Source organism: Barbatula barbatula, assembly GCF_947034865.1.
Source record: "Barbatula barbatula genome assembly, chromosome: 25".
Taxonomy (NCBI): Eukaryota; Metazoa; Chordata; class Actinopteri; order Cypriniformes; family Nemacheilidae; genus Barbatula; species Barbatula barbatula.
Window position 1 is genome coordinate 12,288,977 of NC_136788.1, and position 18,847 is coordinate 12,307,823.

The following is an 18,847-nucleotide window of genomic DNA, read 5'->3' on the forward strand; positions in this document are numbered from 1 at the left end:
TATGAAATATAATTTCTAATAAAATTAAACTATCAAATGATCTGACCTGTACTATTCAAATTAACTGTATACATATCTTGTATTTATAATCGTGTATCTATGGGTAGTCGACAAAAATACGATATGTACAGATACCACACAATACCAAATTTAGAAAATAAACTGTTAATAATATATTATTTTATATTATTCATATTAATATTTACAATACAAAATAGGGAATAATGGGAATAGAATATTATAAAATAGAGGTTATAATGGGAATCGTATTGGTTTCAATTGAAACTGTCTCTGTGGGTCTCAAAACCAGTCTTAAGTAGCACGGGAATTTTTTTTGTAAAAGCCAAAAATACATGGGGGTCAAAATTATAGATTTTTCTTTTATGCCAAAAATCATTAGGATATTTCGTTAAGATCATGTTCCATAAAGATGTTTTGTAAATTTTCAACCCAAAATATGTAAAAACTTTTGTGAGTGGATGGCCTGCTACAGTGCCTCGGATTAACAACTTCAAAGGCGATTTTCTCAATATTAAATTTTTTTTTGCATCCTTTACTTCCAGAGTTTTACTTTCTTGTATCTCCACCAGATATTATCCCATCTTAACATCCCATATATCAATAAAAATCTTAACCATCAGCTTTCAGTTGATTTAAAAATCTCAATTTCGAAAAATTGACCCATAAGACTGGTTTTGTTGTCCAGGGTCACATATTGTTTTCAGCAGGGTGTTGATACTCAAAAGAAACAGCTAAAATGACTGTGAAAGTGTGCAGATTTGATCAGTTAGTGTACTTAGAAACTAATGTATAGGATAATGCTTTGTAAGGCACTTTGGATAAAGAGTCTGCCAAATGCCCAAATGTAAATGTAACTGTAAAGAAAGTTTGGGGTCAACTACTGAAATAAAAGTCTGTAGCTGCCCTCTAGTGGACTGGTGGGAACCGCTTCACAGTCTCTCTCTAGACAGCCCTGCTGAAAAATAGATTTTATGAGACATTTTATAGGTTTTAACTGAAACTATAAGGGTCTCGATTGGAAATGCGTTGGCTTCTATTAGCGGGATGATATCTGGTAGATGGGAACCAATAAAACACCATTAAATCCCACTAAAAGTAGGTCCAAAACACAGAATATAAAGGACCTTTAATAGCTTTAATGGAACACAGCTGATGCTTCATAATGATATTTTTAATGAAAATCAGTGAAGTTCAGATCACTGGTAATAATATTAGTTTTAAATTATGAAATTTACCGTGTGTTCTCTTTACGCAAGTCTATGAACTTTGCCATAAAATATCTAGGGAAATTAGATTTCTCATGATATGTGCTCCAAGAACTGGAACATAGAACAATACAGACCACGTTTTTTTATCATGATAAATTTTTTCTCAGTTTTTATTATATTTGATTCAGTGTTTAACCCACAAAAATGAGTCCTGTGAAGAGTTAAACCCTTATAACGATGGTTATTTTACATTATGCTCAGGAAAATAATCAACAAGAAAAGAAAAAAACATAACAAGTATACCATTTAAAACAAACATTGTACAGTAATAAAGGGAATTATACAGTACATCTGAAGTTTGGTGTTGTATAAGCCGAAAAAAATGTCAACATCTCATTAGTTATGACGAAGTACACATAATGAATATTACACAATTTCTCACAGAGGTTTACAACAAGGCTTTTTTGTTCGTTTTGCTTATAGTTTTTAGTTTTTTTTTAGTTTTCATTTGTTTCTTTGTTTTACATTTGAAGCACAATATTTTACATCGGAAACTATTTGAGCAGAATGTCCTCCGTTGTTGGCCAAAATGGTGATTCAATGAATATAAAAATATGAAAAGAAAACACTTTAAGGAACAATAAAGTGATTACAGTTAATATATTTGCACATCCCCGCACCACCAAACTAAAAGGACGACGTTCATTTCAACCAAAATCAAACAGTTGTGGCATTTCTAACAATTTACACGACACAGTATGTAATGCTTTTGCAATCTTCATAATCTGATGATGTCATCAAAAGACATTTAATATGCAAATGGCCTGAAACAGAAAAGTACATTGACAGGCAGCAACTATTTAATGAAATACTTCTGCGGTGTATGTCTGTTTTTATACAATATTCCGTTCTATAACTGCCCAAAGAAAATATGGGACTTGCTTCACATACAAAGCCCTTAAAATTCATATGTCCAGACTACATGCATTAGAACCATTCTCTTAAGAACACATGCCACGCTGTACTTATTACAACGGAGAGATTATTTCATAACAAATTATGCAACGGGTTTGAATTTGATCTATCTGCTATATATTCTAATTGAAAGTCAATTTGGAGAATTTTGGTGTATGCTGTGTATTGATATAACAGATATAATTCTCAAGATTTAATTTCCGAAATAAACATTTTTGTACCATTATGGCAATAAAATAGAAATATTCATTTTAGTTATTTTTTACGTAATTACAAAAAGGCTAGGAAAAATACGAATCCCTTTTAAAAGCCATGCCTATCATCCTGGCATCTGGCTTTGTTAACTAGTTTTCCAGTGTATTTATCAACTAAACTATGGCTATCTTCCCACGACTAAACTTTCAAAACGCAGTCCGTGCCTTTCATCGCTTCTGCATTGTGAAACACTTTAATACAGCATAAACTATGGCATTTTTGAGAAAAAGAGAAAAAGCACTATTTTTGTTGTGACTACAGTAGATACAATACAGCATGTTACATCCCTCCAAATGTTTCTTTTACATCATTCAATCATTATTTTGAAGTAAGCCATACAGAGTGCACAAACAGAATCGCCTGCTTTCTTTAAAAATGCATGAATGAGAGCAAAAGACACAGAGCTAGAATATAGCACAAGACAGAACAAAATGTGGTTTAGTTATTAGTAACTCGTTGTTGGAAACACATAAAACCACCTGCATAAGATACAACATTTTGTTTCTTAATTTGAAAAAGCTTTAAGAAAACACAGTTTTGGCCAGTGAGGGAACCTGTTTGCGTCAGGTTGTGATTGACCCTCACTAGGGACGTTGGGTAATAACAGGTGCTGTATCCGGCTAAGACCGGCAGGCGGATTTGTGGCTCCTGGTCCGGTTGGCTGTTCAGCCGACCGCCGAGGTTAGTTGGGCTTCTGAATCCATAATTTCAGAGTAGGCAACAATTATTTTTGGTGGTACGCGCCCTAAAAATGACAATGGTACAATTGTCCAGTTGTTTTAACATTGGCATCATGGTATAAACAAATACTTGCTCCTAAACAGCCACACAATAAAATGTATGATTGTCTTTGCCTTAGATTATATTAAGAAAATAGCACAATAACTCTTTTTGAGGAAATTATTTCAAAACAAGATTGTGAACCGAGTAGCATTCTCTTATTAATGACAAGTTACTTTCATGTGGCAGGTGGAATAGGTAATAAAAGAAAAGTTTAAGGTAACCTTTCTGTGTCTGTTAAACATCACATTTGAATTCATTTCAGCAGATGGTCTCCAGGTGACATTGGTTCTGCAAGACATTTAAAAAAGAAAGTGATGTTACTTAATGCAAACCAGATAATGTATTTGTTAAATAAACAATTTTTTTAAGGGTCGTGATATCACAATTTATTGTGTTACATTAGAAGCCGTTGGGTACGATTAATGTTAGTACTGTAAACAGATCTTGCCTTTACCGTGTCATTCCACTGCCGTGGAAGATCCTCTGGCTCTGGAGGGTAGGACATCCAAGATGGACTCCGGTACGAGGACGGTGGAGACAGGACAAAGTAATCAGAGTAGCCAGGGCGGTTGGCAGATATGGCGTATACTGCTGTCATCGGATTTCCTGCAAAAATGTCGTAAAGAGACGTTTTGGCGTTTGGATCACAGTGATGGAGTGATGCTGTACAGTTTCTTTTTTGGAAACATAGACCATGAATACATATACATAAGTGACTAAAACGGATGTGTACAGCATCAAAACAGATCTCAGTGCTCTGCAAATGGTTGTTGGCCGAAGTCTAACCTGAGTAGGTTGTCATTGACTCATCGACGGTAACAGCCGGGAACGGAGCTCGGTTGATCGGCAGGTATGGGGTGCCATTGTGCTGACTTATCTCAGAGGCCTCTGAGACTCGGGGCTTTAGACTCATGTCTGGTGTGGAGCTGAAACAAGAGAAGAGGAATTCAAGGATGTCTTGTTATACTCTAATCACACCACGAGGGGGAAACGGTGGCCAACGTCACCACAGAACCGCATAACACACCTCGATGCAGTCGCCCGCAAAGCATCTTTTATTGAAGGCTAGCCATTGCAATCTCACGACACAAAATGTGTATAAACAAACACAACGTGAAGGGTCACCTTAATTAGTTTCTATTCAAATGATTAAATGATTGAAACAAGTAGACACAAATGTGTATGTTTAAGGTTCCCCTCACCGTCTTAGTGAAGATCCAGGTGGGGCGCCGCTTCTTGGGGGGATGAGGGGAGGTGGGGACCCCAAACCCATATCAGGCAGCTGGGTAAACCTGAATCCCTGTTGAGCCAATCACATCAACCCATTTACCACCACCACAACAGCCAATCAAATGCCTCATCACTACCATATGCATCCCCATAATGCATAAACTAAATTCCTGACTAAAATCTTATCCTTGCAAGTCAAAGCACAACACTCACTGGTTTGGGAAGGCTACACTGGTGCATATCCGGCCCAAACGAGGAGCCCCGCTGAAGTGCTCCATTGGGGTGGTTCATAGTGCCGGGCGCGCTGGTAACTCCGTCCATGTAGGGGCTGGCGTGGCTGGGGTTGTAGGCGCTGTGAGGGTGGTGGTGATGGTGGTGGTGGTTGCTTGGTGCTGGCTCGGCGGAGGCCAGGCCAAAAGCATTGTCCAAGAGCAGATGCATCTGCTGTCTCACTTCGTCAATGGACGGCTGGGAGCTCAGAGTGGAAGAGTCGGAGTGACCTTTGACCTGGTGGCCACCTCCGAAACCCAGAGAACTGAGAAGGCGGTCCACATCTGTTTCTTCGAACGGCTCGGGCTCACCCTGGTGTTTATACAGTGGGTTGCACATTTGAATATCAGTTATTCACCCCCATTTCATTCCAAAAATGTATGACATCATTGGCTCCCATTGACTTCCGGTGTGTGGACAAAAAACCACTGAAACATTTCTCAAAATATCTTCTTTGTGCTTCACATCATATACAGATTTGAACAACGTGAGGGTAAACAAATGATGACAACATATTCATTTTTGGGTGAACTATCCGTTTAACAGGTCTGTCCTTAAAGCGCAATGCTCAGCACATTTAGATGCTCAGCACATTCGTCACTCATATCCATTATCGAATTTCCAATTTACATCACCGAACTTTAATAGTTCTTTAAACTTTAATAATTCAGTTTTGTTTCTCTACTTATGTACATAACTGTGAATGACACACTGCACAGCAAGACTACAATGAAAGACTTCTTAAGCAGTCAGGCTTTAATGTTTGGGGTCCCATGATGCACTGGGGTTGGCAGAACTTACATCGTAGCCGCTGTTGCGGATGCCCCTCCTGGATCTCTCTCTCATGACTAACATGTCCATCTCTGTCTCCACTGGGCTCGGGGTGTGCAGAGACTGCCTGCTCCAATATGCAGGTTCCCTGTGAGAATCACTAATGAGAATGTATCAAGATTATTTATTGGGATTTTGTTTTATTATTACACAGCCCTATATTGAAATAATTGATTCTGATAAATATAATATTTTAATGTTAAATATTTTGGAAGGCTATACGATATAGTATAGATTCGATTTATATACGAATGGCAGACTAGTGACATTACAAGAGATCTGCTCGTGCTATCCAGTCACCATTTTTGTCATTTATAAGCAACACAAATAGAAATTTAGTTTTAGCTTCAGTAAAAGACTCGAACTTTTTGGTTACCAAGGCAACAAACACAAAAAAACCAAGGAGCATTGCTGGAGGTTAACATAATTGAAAGAAACAATATTTCCACTTGTACAGTAGTGTATTGCCATGTATAAATTGAATGTTTTCTCATGTTTCATGCATTTAATGTCCAATATTATGTTTTTTACTTTGAGTATTCTTGGGTTGCTTTTACTCATAAAATCCCTACCTACCTCCGGCGGTACTTTACGTAAGTGGAGGGCTTTCTGTCCTCGCTCGGTTCCCGCAGATCCTCCAGGTCCAAGGAAGCATTCTCACGTCTCAGTCGGTCTCGATGACTGTACATGTGACTGCTGCCACTCCCACTGCTGCTGGTGACCGGACCATCACTGTAGCCTTTCCTCTTGGCTTTTAACCTCAGTTTATTGCGATAGTGCTCGATGTCTGACTTCTGCTTTAGCCCCACGTTAACCTGTGGGTGTGTAATGTGTTATTTAATATGATTTTAGACAAGAACCATAAAACATGATTGATGTTTTGCAACTCATAGTAAATTCTGCACTTTTTGGGAGAAATCTGCAAAAACAAATGTAAACATGGTAAAAGCAATTGTGCTTTGGTAAGTGTTTGGTTAATTCACCCCAAAATGGAACCTTTTTTATTTATTTGATATATCGCATAAAACAATGCAAAAGGTTTAAGATATGTATCCCGAAATGTATCTCAATAAAACTTGACATAAAACAATACATAAATAAATCTGTAAATTTATAATTTCAATAAAATGTAAATTGACATTTTTTAAGTTGAATAATTATCATAAAAAGTTTTACGTTTGCAATAAAATGTGGAACATGAAATCCACACCAGACCACTAATGTGTTGCAACGAATTCTATATTTGTTACTTTTTTAAATGCCACGCGTCATGTCTGGTGTGTGCGTGACATCCCCCGTAGGTTTCTGAGGAGCTGTTTTGAAGCTTAAAGTGGGCGGAGTCGGCTGTTGCCATTTTAGCAGCGCGTCACTCCTGGAAAATTGAGAATGGGAATATAGGCGGGATGTGGTTGAAGCTGAGGCGCCTGGTTGCTGAAACCACTTGTCATTTAAGTGGGACCTCATTTTCTGAATTTTAATTTTAAGGCTTAATATAATTTAAATGGGTGAGACTGAAATAATTCACCCTCCTCACAGTTGTCATGAATAGTAAAATTAGCTATATAGACCAAAATCTTTTTTTGGACTTGGCTGTAGACAAGTTTTTTTCTGCTGTAAAGTTGCCCATTTTAATATGGGCCTCAATGACCTCACTGGCCAGTCTGTAGCCGCCAGTCGGTGAATTCCAGTTTAGGTCACTTCTGTGTTGGCTTCATGAGAAAGATTGGAATGTTACCGCTTGGTGTGGACACGTGTTCAAATAATTTCCTACATTCTATATACATAAAAAAATGTATTCAAAATTGTATGCATTTGCATTTTATGATACAATTGTACGGGTGGTCAGACAGAACAATCACACAACTTCAGCACAAACTTTGTAAAAGACTGGCATTCAGATATAGGAAAATCCACACAACTTGTGGGAGTACCAACAGGCCCTCGATCGCGCATATGTACGGTACATAAATACGGTACAAGAAAAGCATCTTAAATAAGATGTCCCTGTCTCCATAACAACAGCAAACTCACCTCTCCATTCATCATGACAGAGTCCTGGCTGTGATTGGAGGAGTCCGGATAGGAATAGTTGAGGGGGGCGGCCATAGGCTTGATGGTGATGAGGCGTAAAGAGCCGGTTAGAGAGTCATAATGGTCTGCAACAAGACACAGGAGACCAATGCAATGCAAATTACATTACAAGGAGAGTGAAAAAGATCCATTGCGCTGTATATGCTCTGTAGGCTTAGAAACTAGCCCGATACAGGAACAATCCCTTATTTATGGGTTGGGGGTCTAACAGTATAATATGGTATATTGTTGTAGTGTAAAATATTACGATTGTACTGTTGTTGCAAAACATTTCTAGTCCACAAAAGAAATAACTTTAATTGGTAATTTTTTTATGAAATATTATATAATAAGCAAGACTATTGCTTAAGTGAAATTGTATTAAACATGTTTGTAAAATGCTGATATTTTTAGTGTTTGGTTAGTTAATGACATCATGAACCTGAGGTAAAACATGATGATTCATGTTAACATGGTAAAATAAAAATTAAATCTTTCCATGTGACCCAAAAACACAGAATATTACATTTTATTATTTATTTATTAATGGTATATTTTTTTATCCTAACATTTTCAGGTTAAAATTTAAGGTTCAAATAAAATTTTCAATAAAATTGTCTAAGACTTTTGGACCACACTTTACATTACAAAACACTAAAACACTTTTTCTAAAAAAACACATTAAAACGGAATTTCTTACAACAGGACAATGGGCTTCGTGAAAGAACCAACGAGGATGTTACTCTCACCATTTCTTACGTGTTGTTCCTCTTTGGGCACTTTCTGTATCGTGGATCTTCGAGCTGTGGAGCTTCTTCCCGTGTTGAGCTTCCCGGATTCCTTACTCGAAAGAGACCCGTCCTCGCTTGGCAACCTGCTGTGGGTAGCCATGGCAACAGAGGCGATGGTAAGTCTACTGCATGCGGTGTGATGCAGGGTTAACAGCTGACTCGAAGGGCCCTCTGGCCCCTGTTAACCTGCATTAAACTGCGATGATGTCGTTTAGCGGACGCCACCGCGGGGTGAGCATCCGATGTGTCTTTTAAACGAACATTAAACAACAGAATAAATTACACCGTGGAGCAACAACCACCATGAGCCATGGTGAGCCAAATATCATCATGTGCGCTGTAAGAACTACACATTATCATTACTACAGAGAATGCTGGCAACGGCATGAATATCATCATTAACTTGATGGGACTAAGGATATTCAAGGACGCCGTGTTTAGGCCAAATGACTAATTGGAGAATCGAGACAATGTTGTTTGGTCTCATGAGATGAATGTCTGTTGCATAAAAGCTTTCTTGCAATGCATAGAATCTAGTTAGATGAACTGAACATATGATGTTTCTGTAGTCAGGAGATGATGCATTTATTGTTATTTTTTTATATTTCTCTTTTAGACCAAAGCATTATTATGTCTGAATAAATAGCATTCAGGCGCAAATAAGGCAATGTGACACCAGACATCTACAGACAAACACACAACATGTAAAATAAAAGACTGAAAAATGTGAGGAAGCGTTCTTTGTTGCATGTTGTCGAAAAAAAGCATTACTTAGCATTATACGTATAGGCAGTTTCATCGGACGCACACCGGTCTGTGTTTGTAGACCACGTCTGGCTAGTGGCTAATAATATGACTAGTTATATTTTCTTAGATTTATATTATTATTTGATTGTATAATAATTCTATTAAATACATATTTTGTTGAATGTTATTGTACATATATATATATTTAAAATAAACTATTTGTTGAATGAGTCATTTTTAAAGTTTAGCCAAGTAACGCTTCATCTACTGGTGACCCAAAATAATACTGGCTAGACATACTTTTAACTTGCTCGCCAAATAATCTTCTTTGCGGATGTGTACCGGTTTGTTTATGTTGTTGCTTTAAAACCGTCTATAGAATGTCATATAGGACTGTCAATTCATTTAAATGTGTAAAAAATGTATGAATTATAAATTGTTATAAATTTAATAAAATAACTATCACAATTAATTGCTTAATTAATATATGCTGAAAAACATATGCAGGCCCAGATAGCAAAGATTATTGATTTATTGTTGATTCAAAGTTCAATTGGTGATCCTCAACATTGATTCAACAATGACTGATGTTTTGGGGACTGATGTTTTTTGTTGCTGTAGAAAAATCACATAATATAAAATAATATGCAAAGGTCAAAGGCTATGAATAGCTAAATGGATAATGTTTATAACTAATCACTCAAATGTCAAATTGGAAGCATAAATGTGAGAAACTGACAATATAATTTCTATAAAGCTCTTAAAAGCAATTCACCACAAATACAGGAACAAGGAACATTTAGTTATTCCATCAAAATAGTCAGAAATAAATGCAACGCTTCACTCAAAACACCTCTCTCACTGAGAAGAGGGAAATAAAGCACAGTCAACAAAATATGCATATTACAGTAAATCTGCTAATCTCCTATCCCTACGTGCCAACAATCTGCCATGCACATAACACCCAGCCCTGCTGGACTCACTACCACAAACACACACACACACACACACACACACACACAATCTAGGTCTAACGCAGGCAGGCAGATGAGAGAAAGAGAGAGAATGCTTCGTCCATCAAGCCTACAGGCACACTGAATCATACATGATTCTGTGGCTGTGAGCATACTTAGCATCCCAGCATGCACCTCTTCTAAGCATTTCTGTCTGTCTCTATCTCTGCCAGGTTTTCTGCCAGTAACCGTTTTAACCCCGCATATTTGCATATTTACTGCATTTGCTTTTTGCAAATTATTATTTCCCCAGCCCGGTTCTCCGCAGGCTCATTCGCTTTTAATCGAGCCACTCAGGAGAAATAATAAAAGAAAGCATGCATTTGTATTCCTGCTAATAAGCGCCGAGAGTGACGGAGAAAGAGATGCTGAGGAGACAGCGCTGCATTGAGTTTAAGGATCAGCGCTCTTTGCTGACGCATCATCATCCCTCGTACGGCGTAAAGGCGCATTTACGAGTGAATAAGTAACCCAGCAGTAGAGGCGAGGTGGCGGCTTTTAATGACCTTGAAAAGCTGCTTGTGCGTCGAGACCTCTGAACGCTGAAAAATTCCCACCGCTTTTCATTTGCATTCCGCACGGTGTGAGAATTATACCTTGGGAGGTTTGTCTCTTTGTGTAATAAAGAAATGACTCGGGAGCAGAGCAAACAGAGAGCAACACGCTAAACATTTAATCTGAAGAATGAAATGCTTTAGATGTTGGAGGGATTGCTGGTTTGTTCGGCTACCTCTCCTCATCCGTATTCCCAAAATAAGTCTGTTATTTTTTGTTCCTTGGCACTTACAGATATGGATTTTTTTACAGCGGATAATACTTAAGACCTCAATCTGCTTGACGTTAATTATACGTCATACTGGCGGATGATTTTTCAGAGGGAGATAAGAAAAACAGCAGAAATAAGTAGTCTGTGGTCATATCGGGTGAGAGGGCTTTTTAAAAATGTATGAGGTTCAGTCTTTGAAGGCTTTGGATTTCTATAGAGATTCGGGGCGATATACCATTATTCCATTTGGTCCGTCTAAAAATACTCGTAGCTCCTTGTTTCACTTTCAAAGCACTCACCTGAGGTGCATCTCTGTCGACTGGGGTCTTTTTGATGCTGTCCCATCTTGTAACACCCTGTCCTGGGTCACAGGAGCGTCCCGTACCGGCAGGGATAGGACCAGTGTTTCCTTGGTAACAGTAAGACCACCTTCTTCACCTTGTTGGCCCATGTGCTGCTTGGCATAGTCGAAACCCTGCACAGGCTGAATAGAGAAGAAAGCGTTACATCATATTTTCAAAACTGCCTTTTTATTTACATCAGCTGGCTATTGTATTTATGCACAATATTTAAAGGAACGATTCACCAAAAAAATATTCCGTCTTCATTTACTTACCATTAAATCTGTGCAAATGGCTTTGTTCTCTGTTGAACACAAAATAATATATTTTGAAGAATGTAGGAAAGCAAACTCTTCTGGGGCACTTTTGACTACCATTGTCATTTTCTCCACTATGGTAGTCAATGATGGCCAAGAACTGTTACAAGCATTCTTCCAAATATCATCCTCTGTGTTCATCAGAACAGAAAAATGTATACAGATTTAGAACAACTTAAGGGTCAGTAAATGATGATGGAACTTTCATTTTTGGGTGAACTGTCCCTTTAACACTAGAATGCAATTCATTATTCAGGGGCTTTGCACGTCACAATCACCACAGTGCGTTTCATAAACACGTTCTCAGTTCAATCCAATTTCTATCTGATTTACTGTGCAGCGCTACAGTTGAAAGTCTTGATCTTTCCGTTACTCACCTGTCATTTAGCAAACAAGCCAGGAAAACACGACCAAACACATCGACAGGTCGAATCACAGAGCAGGCACGCAGACACACAGTACATGCAATTGATCCCGTTCGATCATTAGTGGAGTTCAGCTATCTGGCTCTCTATTCTCTATCCTTACACGACTCATACACCTTCTCAAATTCCCACGTACTACTAACACGGAGCGCTTTGGTGAAACCGGAACGCTTTACACGTGCATATTATGTTCCTGAAAGGAGATCTTAATGGGAAGGAGTAAGGCGTGTTCGTAGATCAGAGAATACAGCTTGGAGGGTTTGGGATCAAAGAGGCGATTATCATAATTACAATTGATTTGCATATTTTCGTTTTATATTAGTAAAAACAACACCTTTGGAGTATAGGTCGATCAGAAAGTAAGCTAATGTGGAGTTATAGATATATCTACCTACATATGCATTTGAACATGGGGGGGGGTTAATTTTTAAATTAAAAGTCCTGCTATTTAAACTTTGCCCAATAACGCAACCATGTTGGTGTGTTGCTCAGCCTGGGGTGGCCTGATTTCTTCATTTGGGGTGGCCTGACCTCCATTTGGGTTGCATTTGTTTTTAATTCCTCATAATCCAAACATGAAAATAATAATCAAATAATATTTATAGAAATTTAGCATATTTCAATTCGCCTAAAGGAAAATGTTTTTGCTCTTTTATAGCTTATAGAGGTTTCATGTACAGTAGATATCAGCTTTGAGTTTGTTAGCAGCGGGAAAAAAATAAGAGAATATTTCATAAGAAGAAATAAGAGAAAGTGATTTTCAGCTTTTCTGAAACTACTATTTATTGGAATGTGGTTAGGTAAAACGATAATTTCTGTTTCATCCTGGGAACAAACTTTAGTAACAATATTTCGCCCAAATTTCGAATAAATTTACTCCAAACTGGAGAAACATGTCAAAATAGCAGAAAAGATGCCCTGTATTTTTTCTTCTTCTTCTTAGTACCTCAGTAAATCGATTACAGTTTGAGACATTGTTCCTTCATTGTATCTTCAAGAAAAATTTCGTAGTGTCTTGAAAATACGTAACGCTGCAGAACAATTAATGTAATAGTTCACCCAAAAATACAATTTCTGTTATCATTTTTCATTGTCATTTAAAATCTGTATATGACAAATTTGACAGTGGTAAACGAAAGAAAATATTTTGAGGAATGTCTTAGTGGTTTTGTGTCCATACAATGCATGTCAATGGGGGGGGGTCAATGTTGTTTGGTTGGCAACATTCTTCAAAACATCTTCTGTCGTGTTCTGAAGAAGAAAGAAAGTCATACAGGTCTGAAATGACATGAGGGTGAGTAAACGATGACAGAATTGTTGAGTGAAATATCCCTTTAAACAGAAGCCTCCGTTTAAACTTTATTTAATCTCATATGAGAAATGGTCAAGATATTAAACAGATTGATTTTACTTTGATATTACTTTCCCAATCTGTCTATTCCCTGTCCTGTTACTTCAAATGGAACTGAGATATTTGAGCTGTGCAGAACAAAAATATCTTTAATTCACTTGACTGGACTGAACAGCTTTATGAGCCCCTATGGACTCATTTCCCATAAGCACAGTCAACAAGCTATAAACATGCAGCCAAGCACCGTGCACAAGGCCGAAATACCTGGTGGTGATAACTTCCATCTCTCCGATATGAGGTCTGGACAGGAAAAGCAGTGAAGACAAGGTTGGAGGACATACGAGGGGAATTTATGTGAAATTTGGCATTCCAAATTACAGACTTTAATATATGATAAATCAGTAATGATTTTATAAATAATTTAATAATTAAAGAGAAATTAAATAAAATGATTCCAAATTCATTCGAATTAAATACATAAAAAACATCTTTATTAAAATCTATTTAGATTTGTTTTAATTATATTTTTAAGTATTATATTTATAGAATTAAATTTTTGTTTTAATCACCCTTATTTTTAGGCCTAGAACTGGTCAAAATGAGTGGTCAGTGTGACATCACCAACACAGCTTAAATGTGTTTAGTAATACGATGCTGACATTATTATTTTAGCTTTGAAAAGACAGTAATGTTGTCGTCTGTTCATCCAGACGACAACGGTTCAGAAGTGCCTACCTTTGTGCGGGGATGGAAACTGCGAAACGCGCTGGTCTTGAAGACGGTTCGGTTTCTCCTACAAATGATGGCAACCGCCATGACCACCATGACCATGACTAGGGACACTGGTATGAGGACTGCTAGTATCCAGAGGTTACTGGGTGAACTCTTCACTACCGCTGAATACACACAAACACAGTGAAAATCAATGCTGACACATCATTTCAGCCAGTTTCAGTACTCATTGAACACACTGTTACAATAATCCCTCTGTTTCCTACTGTCTGCAGATAGCTCCTAATGATCTGAATCTGTCTTTCGGCTGTGGCTCTTATCTGGGAGATTAAACCCCCACTGCTGGCCTGATCGTGTTTCATTCATACAAAACTGGGGCTTTGCTGGTCTCAGGCAAAACAAGTCTGCCACAAGCCTCTGTGTTCCTTTTAAGTCAACACAGAATTTTCCAGTTCATTTTAGTGTAAGATGGAGTTATTAATACATACAGTTAATAATACATACATTTCAGTCATCTGCTGTTGCATTAATAAATGGAATTAGATTAAAAAAGAAGAAAGCCAGACAGTTGCTATGGTATTGTGGATGGCTGTTAGGTGGTTGCCAAAAAGGAACGTTCTCAGAATGTTCTCTTGGTTATCACAAGCGTGATGCAACAGTAAAAGAGCATTTTAGCATTATTATGTCAATGCTAAATACTCATTAAATTGTCGGTATAAATCTATTCTTTTTTTGTGAAAGTTGATGTAATACAGCTACAGATTCGATCTACAACATCTACAAAATATAGGATACTAAAGGCACGTCATATCACATGAAATGAAATGTATACTTACGTTCTGCCTGAACCTGGACGAAGTAGCCCAACGTGAGAGCCATCGTCTGAGAGTCCACCGTGTTTAGGGTTTTAGCCGCAGAGGTGCCCGTTATAGGAGAACCATCTATTTGTACGTAGTAGGTCATTTCAGCGGGATTCTTCGGACCAGGAAGTCGCCGGATGCTGACCATCTGCAGGAGACACAGACACTTTGTGTCCTTTTTTCCAAAATATTTCATTTATAATGTTAGCGCACTTGCCTTGTGCAAAAATGGTGTAATTTGACTTTACATTTGCAATGTCACATAACAGACAGACGTGTTGGCGATGGCACACCTGGACAGTGTAATCACCCATGGTTGCGGCTCTCCTGAAGCGAAAGCCGTGTCGACTTGCAACCAGAAAGAGTTCGGCCAGCCGTTGCTCCATTAGGCTAGCGAAGCTCTGATAACTCCCCTCAAGAGAAGAGCTGTCAACGTCCTGAATGACTGGAGACACAGAGAGCGCGAGGTGACATATCGCCTCAACATTCTGACCCTTTAAATCTAAAAAACTGCAATTACTGCAGAATTGACCTTACTGAAGAGGATTCTGACAGGGACAAAAGTGGAGAATGGAAAGCGACAGCAGGGCAAGCTAAGGTAACGGAAAGAACATTATGTGCGAGAGCCTCTCTTTAAAGCTAGAAATAGCTTTTTCACACTCGATATTCGGATCCAGAGTGATCTCTCCAAATCAGTTGATGGGGCAACTAAATAATACATCAATACTTCTCCACAAGGAGAAAAAGGCTCTCTGTGTTTAGAAGAAGAGAAAAAATACACAGGCAGGACTTAATCACATAACACACGCTGACAAATATCTGAAGCATTAAGGTAATTACCTGTGACCACCCAGAAATCTCTGGTTGCTACTGAAGTGTTAAGGTTATGGTACTCTAGAGCTGTGAAAAAAGAGGTTAAGATAGTGAGAACGGGTACTGGAAGACAGAAATTGTAAAAACAAATATATTTTTTTATTTAAAAAGTCAAACAACAAGGCGTTGTTATGAGGTGTAAATTAGGGCTGCAAGATATATTGAAATATCGCAAATGTGCATATTGCAGTAAGCATATAGCAATGGCTTGCAATAATTGAGAGATTTCAATCCTAAAAAACGGAGTATCCAATTTTTCTTTAATATCATGCAGTTCTAATGTACAGGATCTCATTTTTGTGTGAACCATTCCCTTTCATATTTTACAAACGCTTATTTAAAATAAAAGACATATAGAAATATTAAACAAATATGCACAAATACTCAGTGTACAGTAGTGTCCCACCAAATTAGGTCATACAGACTTTATGCATAATATTTATAAAAAAGCACTACCATGATCCTGTTTAAGGTCAATTTTTCATGTAATATTTGTTTAGTTTACCATGTTACCACAGAAAATGAACTACCCATAAGTATTTGCCATTTGACTACCCATTTAAAAATATCTAAAGAATTGATATGATAATATTCTAATTCTATGCATTTCTACAATATGTCTCTTAAACTGAAGATCATTGGAAGATGAATCAACACTGCGCTACTAAAATGTATCGGATTCAAACAGAAATAAACATAAACGGCTATATTAACATGTAAACACAAGCAGTGCGGGTACTGTACTGTAAACACAACATCAAACAGTAAACATTAGCAAGAACTTACGTTCTGCGATCATCAGTGGGGGGAAAAAGAGAAAGTAGCCCACCAGCTCGGCAGTCAGCTGGTTAAGCAGGCCGCTAGCAGCGGTACCGTTCAGAGGAGCGCTGCCATTCCACACTACATACACCAGAGTAACTGCCAATGAATTCCCAGTCTGATATGTGTTCAGAATCTGTCCAAAAACACAAACAAACTATAAGTCCAAGTCCAAAAAACGAGTCCTCAGAGGGGACGGCGTTATCAGTTCTCTGAAGGTAAGTCGTTTATCAAAATTTGTTTTCAAGTTCAACTACCTCAACTGAAAGAGTCCCGTAAGAGTCCTCCACCTTCTCCTGTGCCTCAGCGAACACATTTTCCAACCGGTGCTCCATCATTTGGGTGAAACCGCAAGACTTGATGTTATCGGATGGCCCGACAAATCTAAGAACTTTATAGAAATAAAGAGTTAAACAAAAATAGATTTAACATGTTAGTTCCAGTTGTAGTTATTGGATTAAAATGTGATGTTAGTCCATAAAACAATCAATAAAACAACTAGACGACCAACATTTCTAGATTTTCTTCACAAGACACACTCGATGTAAATAATGAATCTCACCTGTTTTGAGTTGCAGGTGGACACCAAGGCTGGGCATCCAGGGGGCTATTGGTTTGGGGATGGCCAAAACCATAGGAACAAACTCTCTGATGTTATCCAATAGCTTGTCAAAGCCGTAGGATGACAAGGCGTCCATAACAACAGAAGTTATGATCACGGTGTTCCCTCTCAAGACATGGTAGCCCACGGTCACATTAGAAGGGGTGCAGATATCTTTTTCGAACTAGAAAGATCATGCAAAATCAGTCATAATTATTTAATATATACAGTACATAGATGTTATTGCATGACTGCCATTATTAAAATGAAAGTAGCATTATTCAAGCATTATTCAATTCATGAGATGGAGCATTAAATGTGGTTAAAAATTATGAAAATGTCTTTATTGCTGTAAATTATATTATATAATAAATTTTAAGAAAGAATATATAAAATTTCATTTATAATATTGAAATAAATGCATTTTGCAAAAAAACCCATAAATTGTCTTATTTCAATTTTTTAAATGGCCTTTGTCAGTTTAAGGTGCTGTGTGTCATTTTTTGGAGGATCGATTGACAGAAATGCAATATAATATACAGAACTGTGTCTTCAGAGCTGTATAAAGACCTTGCATTAAGCGTTACGTTTTTATTCCCTTAGAATGTGGTTTGTCTATCTACACACAACACCGGTCCTCTGTTGTTCCTACAGAAGTCCAAAACTGACAGAGCGCGTTTTGTCTCCTTAAGCAAAGAAGCGAAAACGTGACAGCATCTTAGTCCTGTGTCAGCCACCGTAGTGCTTCGAAAGGGAGGGGTGGAGTGAGCCGTTGATTGCAATTCACAACCTCACCACTAGATGCCACTAAATGTCATACACTGGACCTTTAATTTGAAAAATATCTTTAGATAAGATTACATTTAAAAGACTTTATCTGGCTTTCGCAAACAGGGTCATACAATAACAGTACATCGCCCTTTGGTATACTATATTCTGATTCAGGTCATTCTTACTTAAAATCATTTATATATTCTTCTTTTACAATAATATAATCATAATAAAATGAATAAAAATCAATACTTCAAGGTTTAAAGTTATTTATTAAGTAGCTGTGTAAGCAAAGTGCTTGTGTTGACTACAGTAAAATTCACACTAGTGTAAACAAAATCTATATTTTATGAGTGTCTCTTGTTATTATACGCCTGGGTGAATTCGACACACTTTCATTACCAATTCCTGTGTTGAATTATTATTAAAGTGCCAGATCCCCACAAATGCTCTTACTGGCTTTGTTTGTTGTTAAGCGCTTGAAGCGCACTTTAATACAAATGCCACATGAATAAATTTGATCATATTGAGCCAAGCCGATCGACCATCCCCCGTTCTTCCACATGAACCCACACACGCTGTGTTTGTATGCAGATGGTGATTGTGTTGTCACCTACAGAGTCTGTAATGATACGGAATCCTTGATGTGATGGACAGATGAGAAGGAGGAGAAGAACGGCAGAGAAAGAGTGGCAGTCGATTCACTCGCCACTGGTTGTAATAGACACGTTCATCTCCTTACTTTTTATTTACATTCAAAGAGACAGTTCACACCCAACGATTTTCCTCTACTCGCC

The 18,847-nt window shown here is 37.7% G+C and overlaps 1 protein-coding gene across 1 annotated transcript in view; it reads right to left on the minus strand.

The window, feature by feature from the left end:
- Positions 1–1,374: 1,374 nt before the first annotated feature.
- The window catches only part of kiaa1549la (KIAA1549-like a), a 36,634-nt gene continuing 19,161 nt past the window's right edge, over positions 1,375–18,847 (minus strand). Inside the window, exons 5-22 of the mRNA XM_079450222.1 lie at positions 17,241–17,463; positions 16,936–17,069; positions 16,646–16,814; positions 15,827–15,886; positions 15,280–15,431; positions 14,963–15,134; positions 14,130–14,290; positions 11,260–11,444; positions 8,393–8,520; positions 7,605–7,729; positions 6,150–6,388; positions 5,544–5,673; positions 4,686–5,054; positions 4,445–4,542; positions 4,029–4,168; positions 3,697–3,848; positions 3,464–3,530; positions 1,375–3,204 (exon numbers count right to left, since the gene is read on the minus strand). Coding sequence (XP_079306348.1) covers positions 3,501–3,530; positions 3,697–3,848; positions 4,029–4,168; positions 4,445–4,542; positions 4,686–5,054; positions 5,544–5,673; positions 6,150–6,388; positions 7,605–7,729; positions 8,393–8,520; positions 11,260–11,444; positions 14,130–14,290; positions 14,963–15,134; positions 15,280–15,431; positions 15,827–15,886; positions 16,646–16,814; positions 16,936–17,069; positions 17,241–17,463 — 2,667 coding nt within the window. The 3' untranslated portion in view covers positions 1,375–3,204; positions 3,464–3,500. The remainder of the gene's footprint in view (positions 3,205–3,463; positions 3,531–3,696; positions 3,849–4,028; positions 4,169–4,444; positions 4,543–4,685; positions 5,055–5,543; positions 5,674–6,149; positions 6,389–7,604; positions 7,730–8,392; positions 8,521–11,259; positions 11,445–14,129; positions 14,291–14,962; positions 15,135–15,279; positions 15,432–15,826; positions 15,887–16,645; positions 16,815–16,935; positions 17,070–17,240; positions 17,464–18,847) is intronic.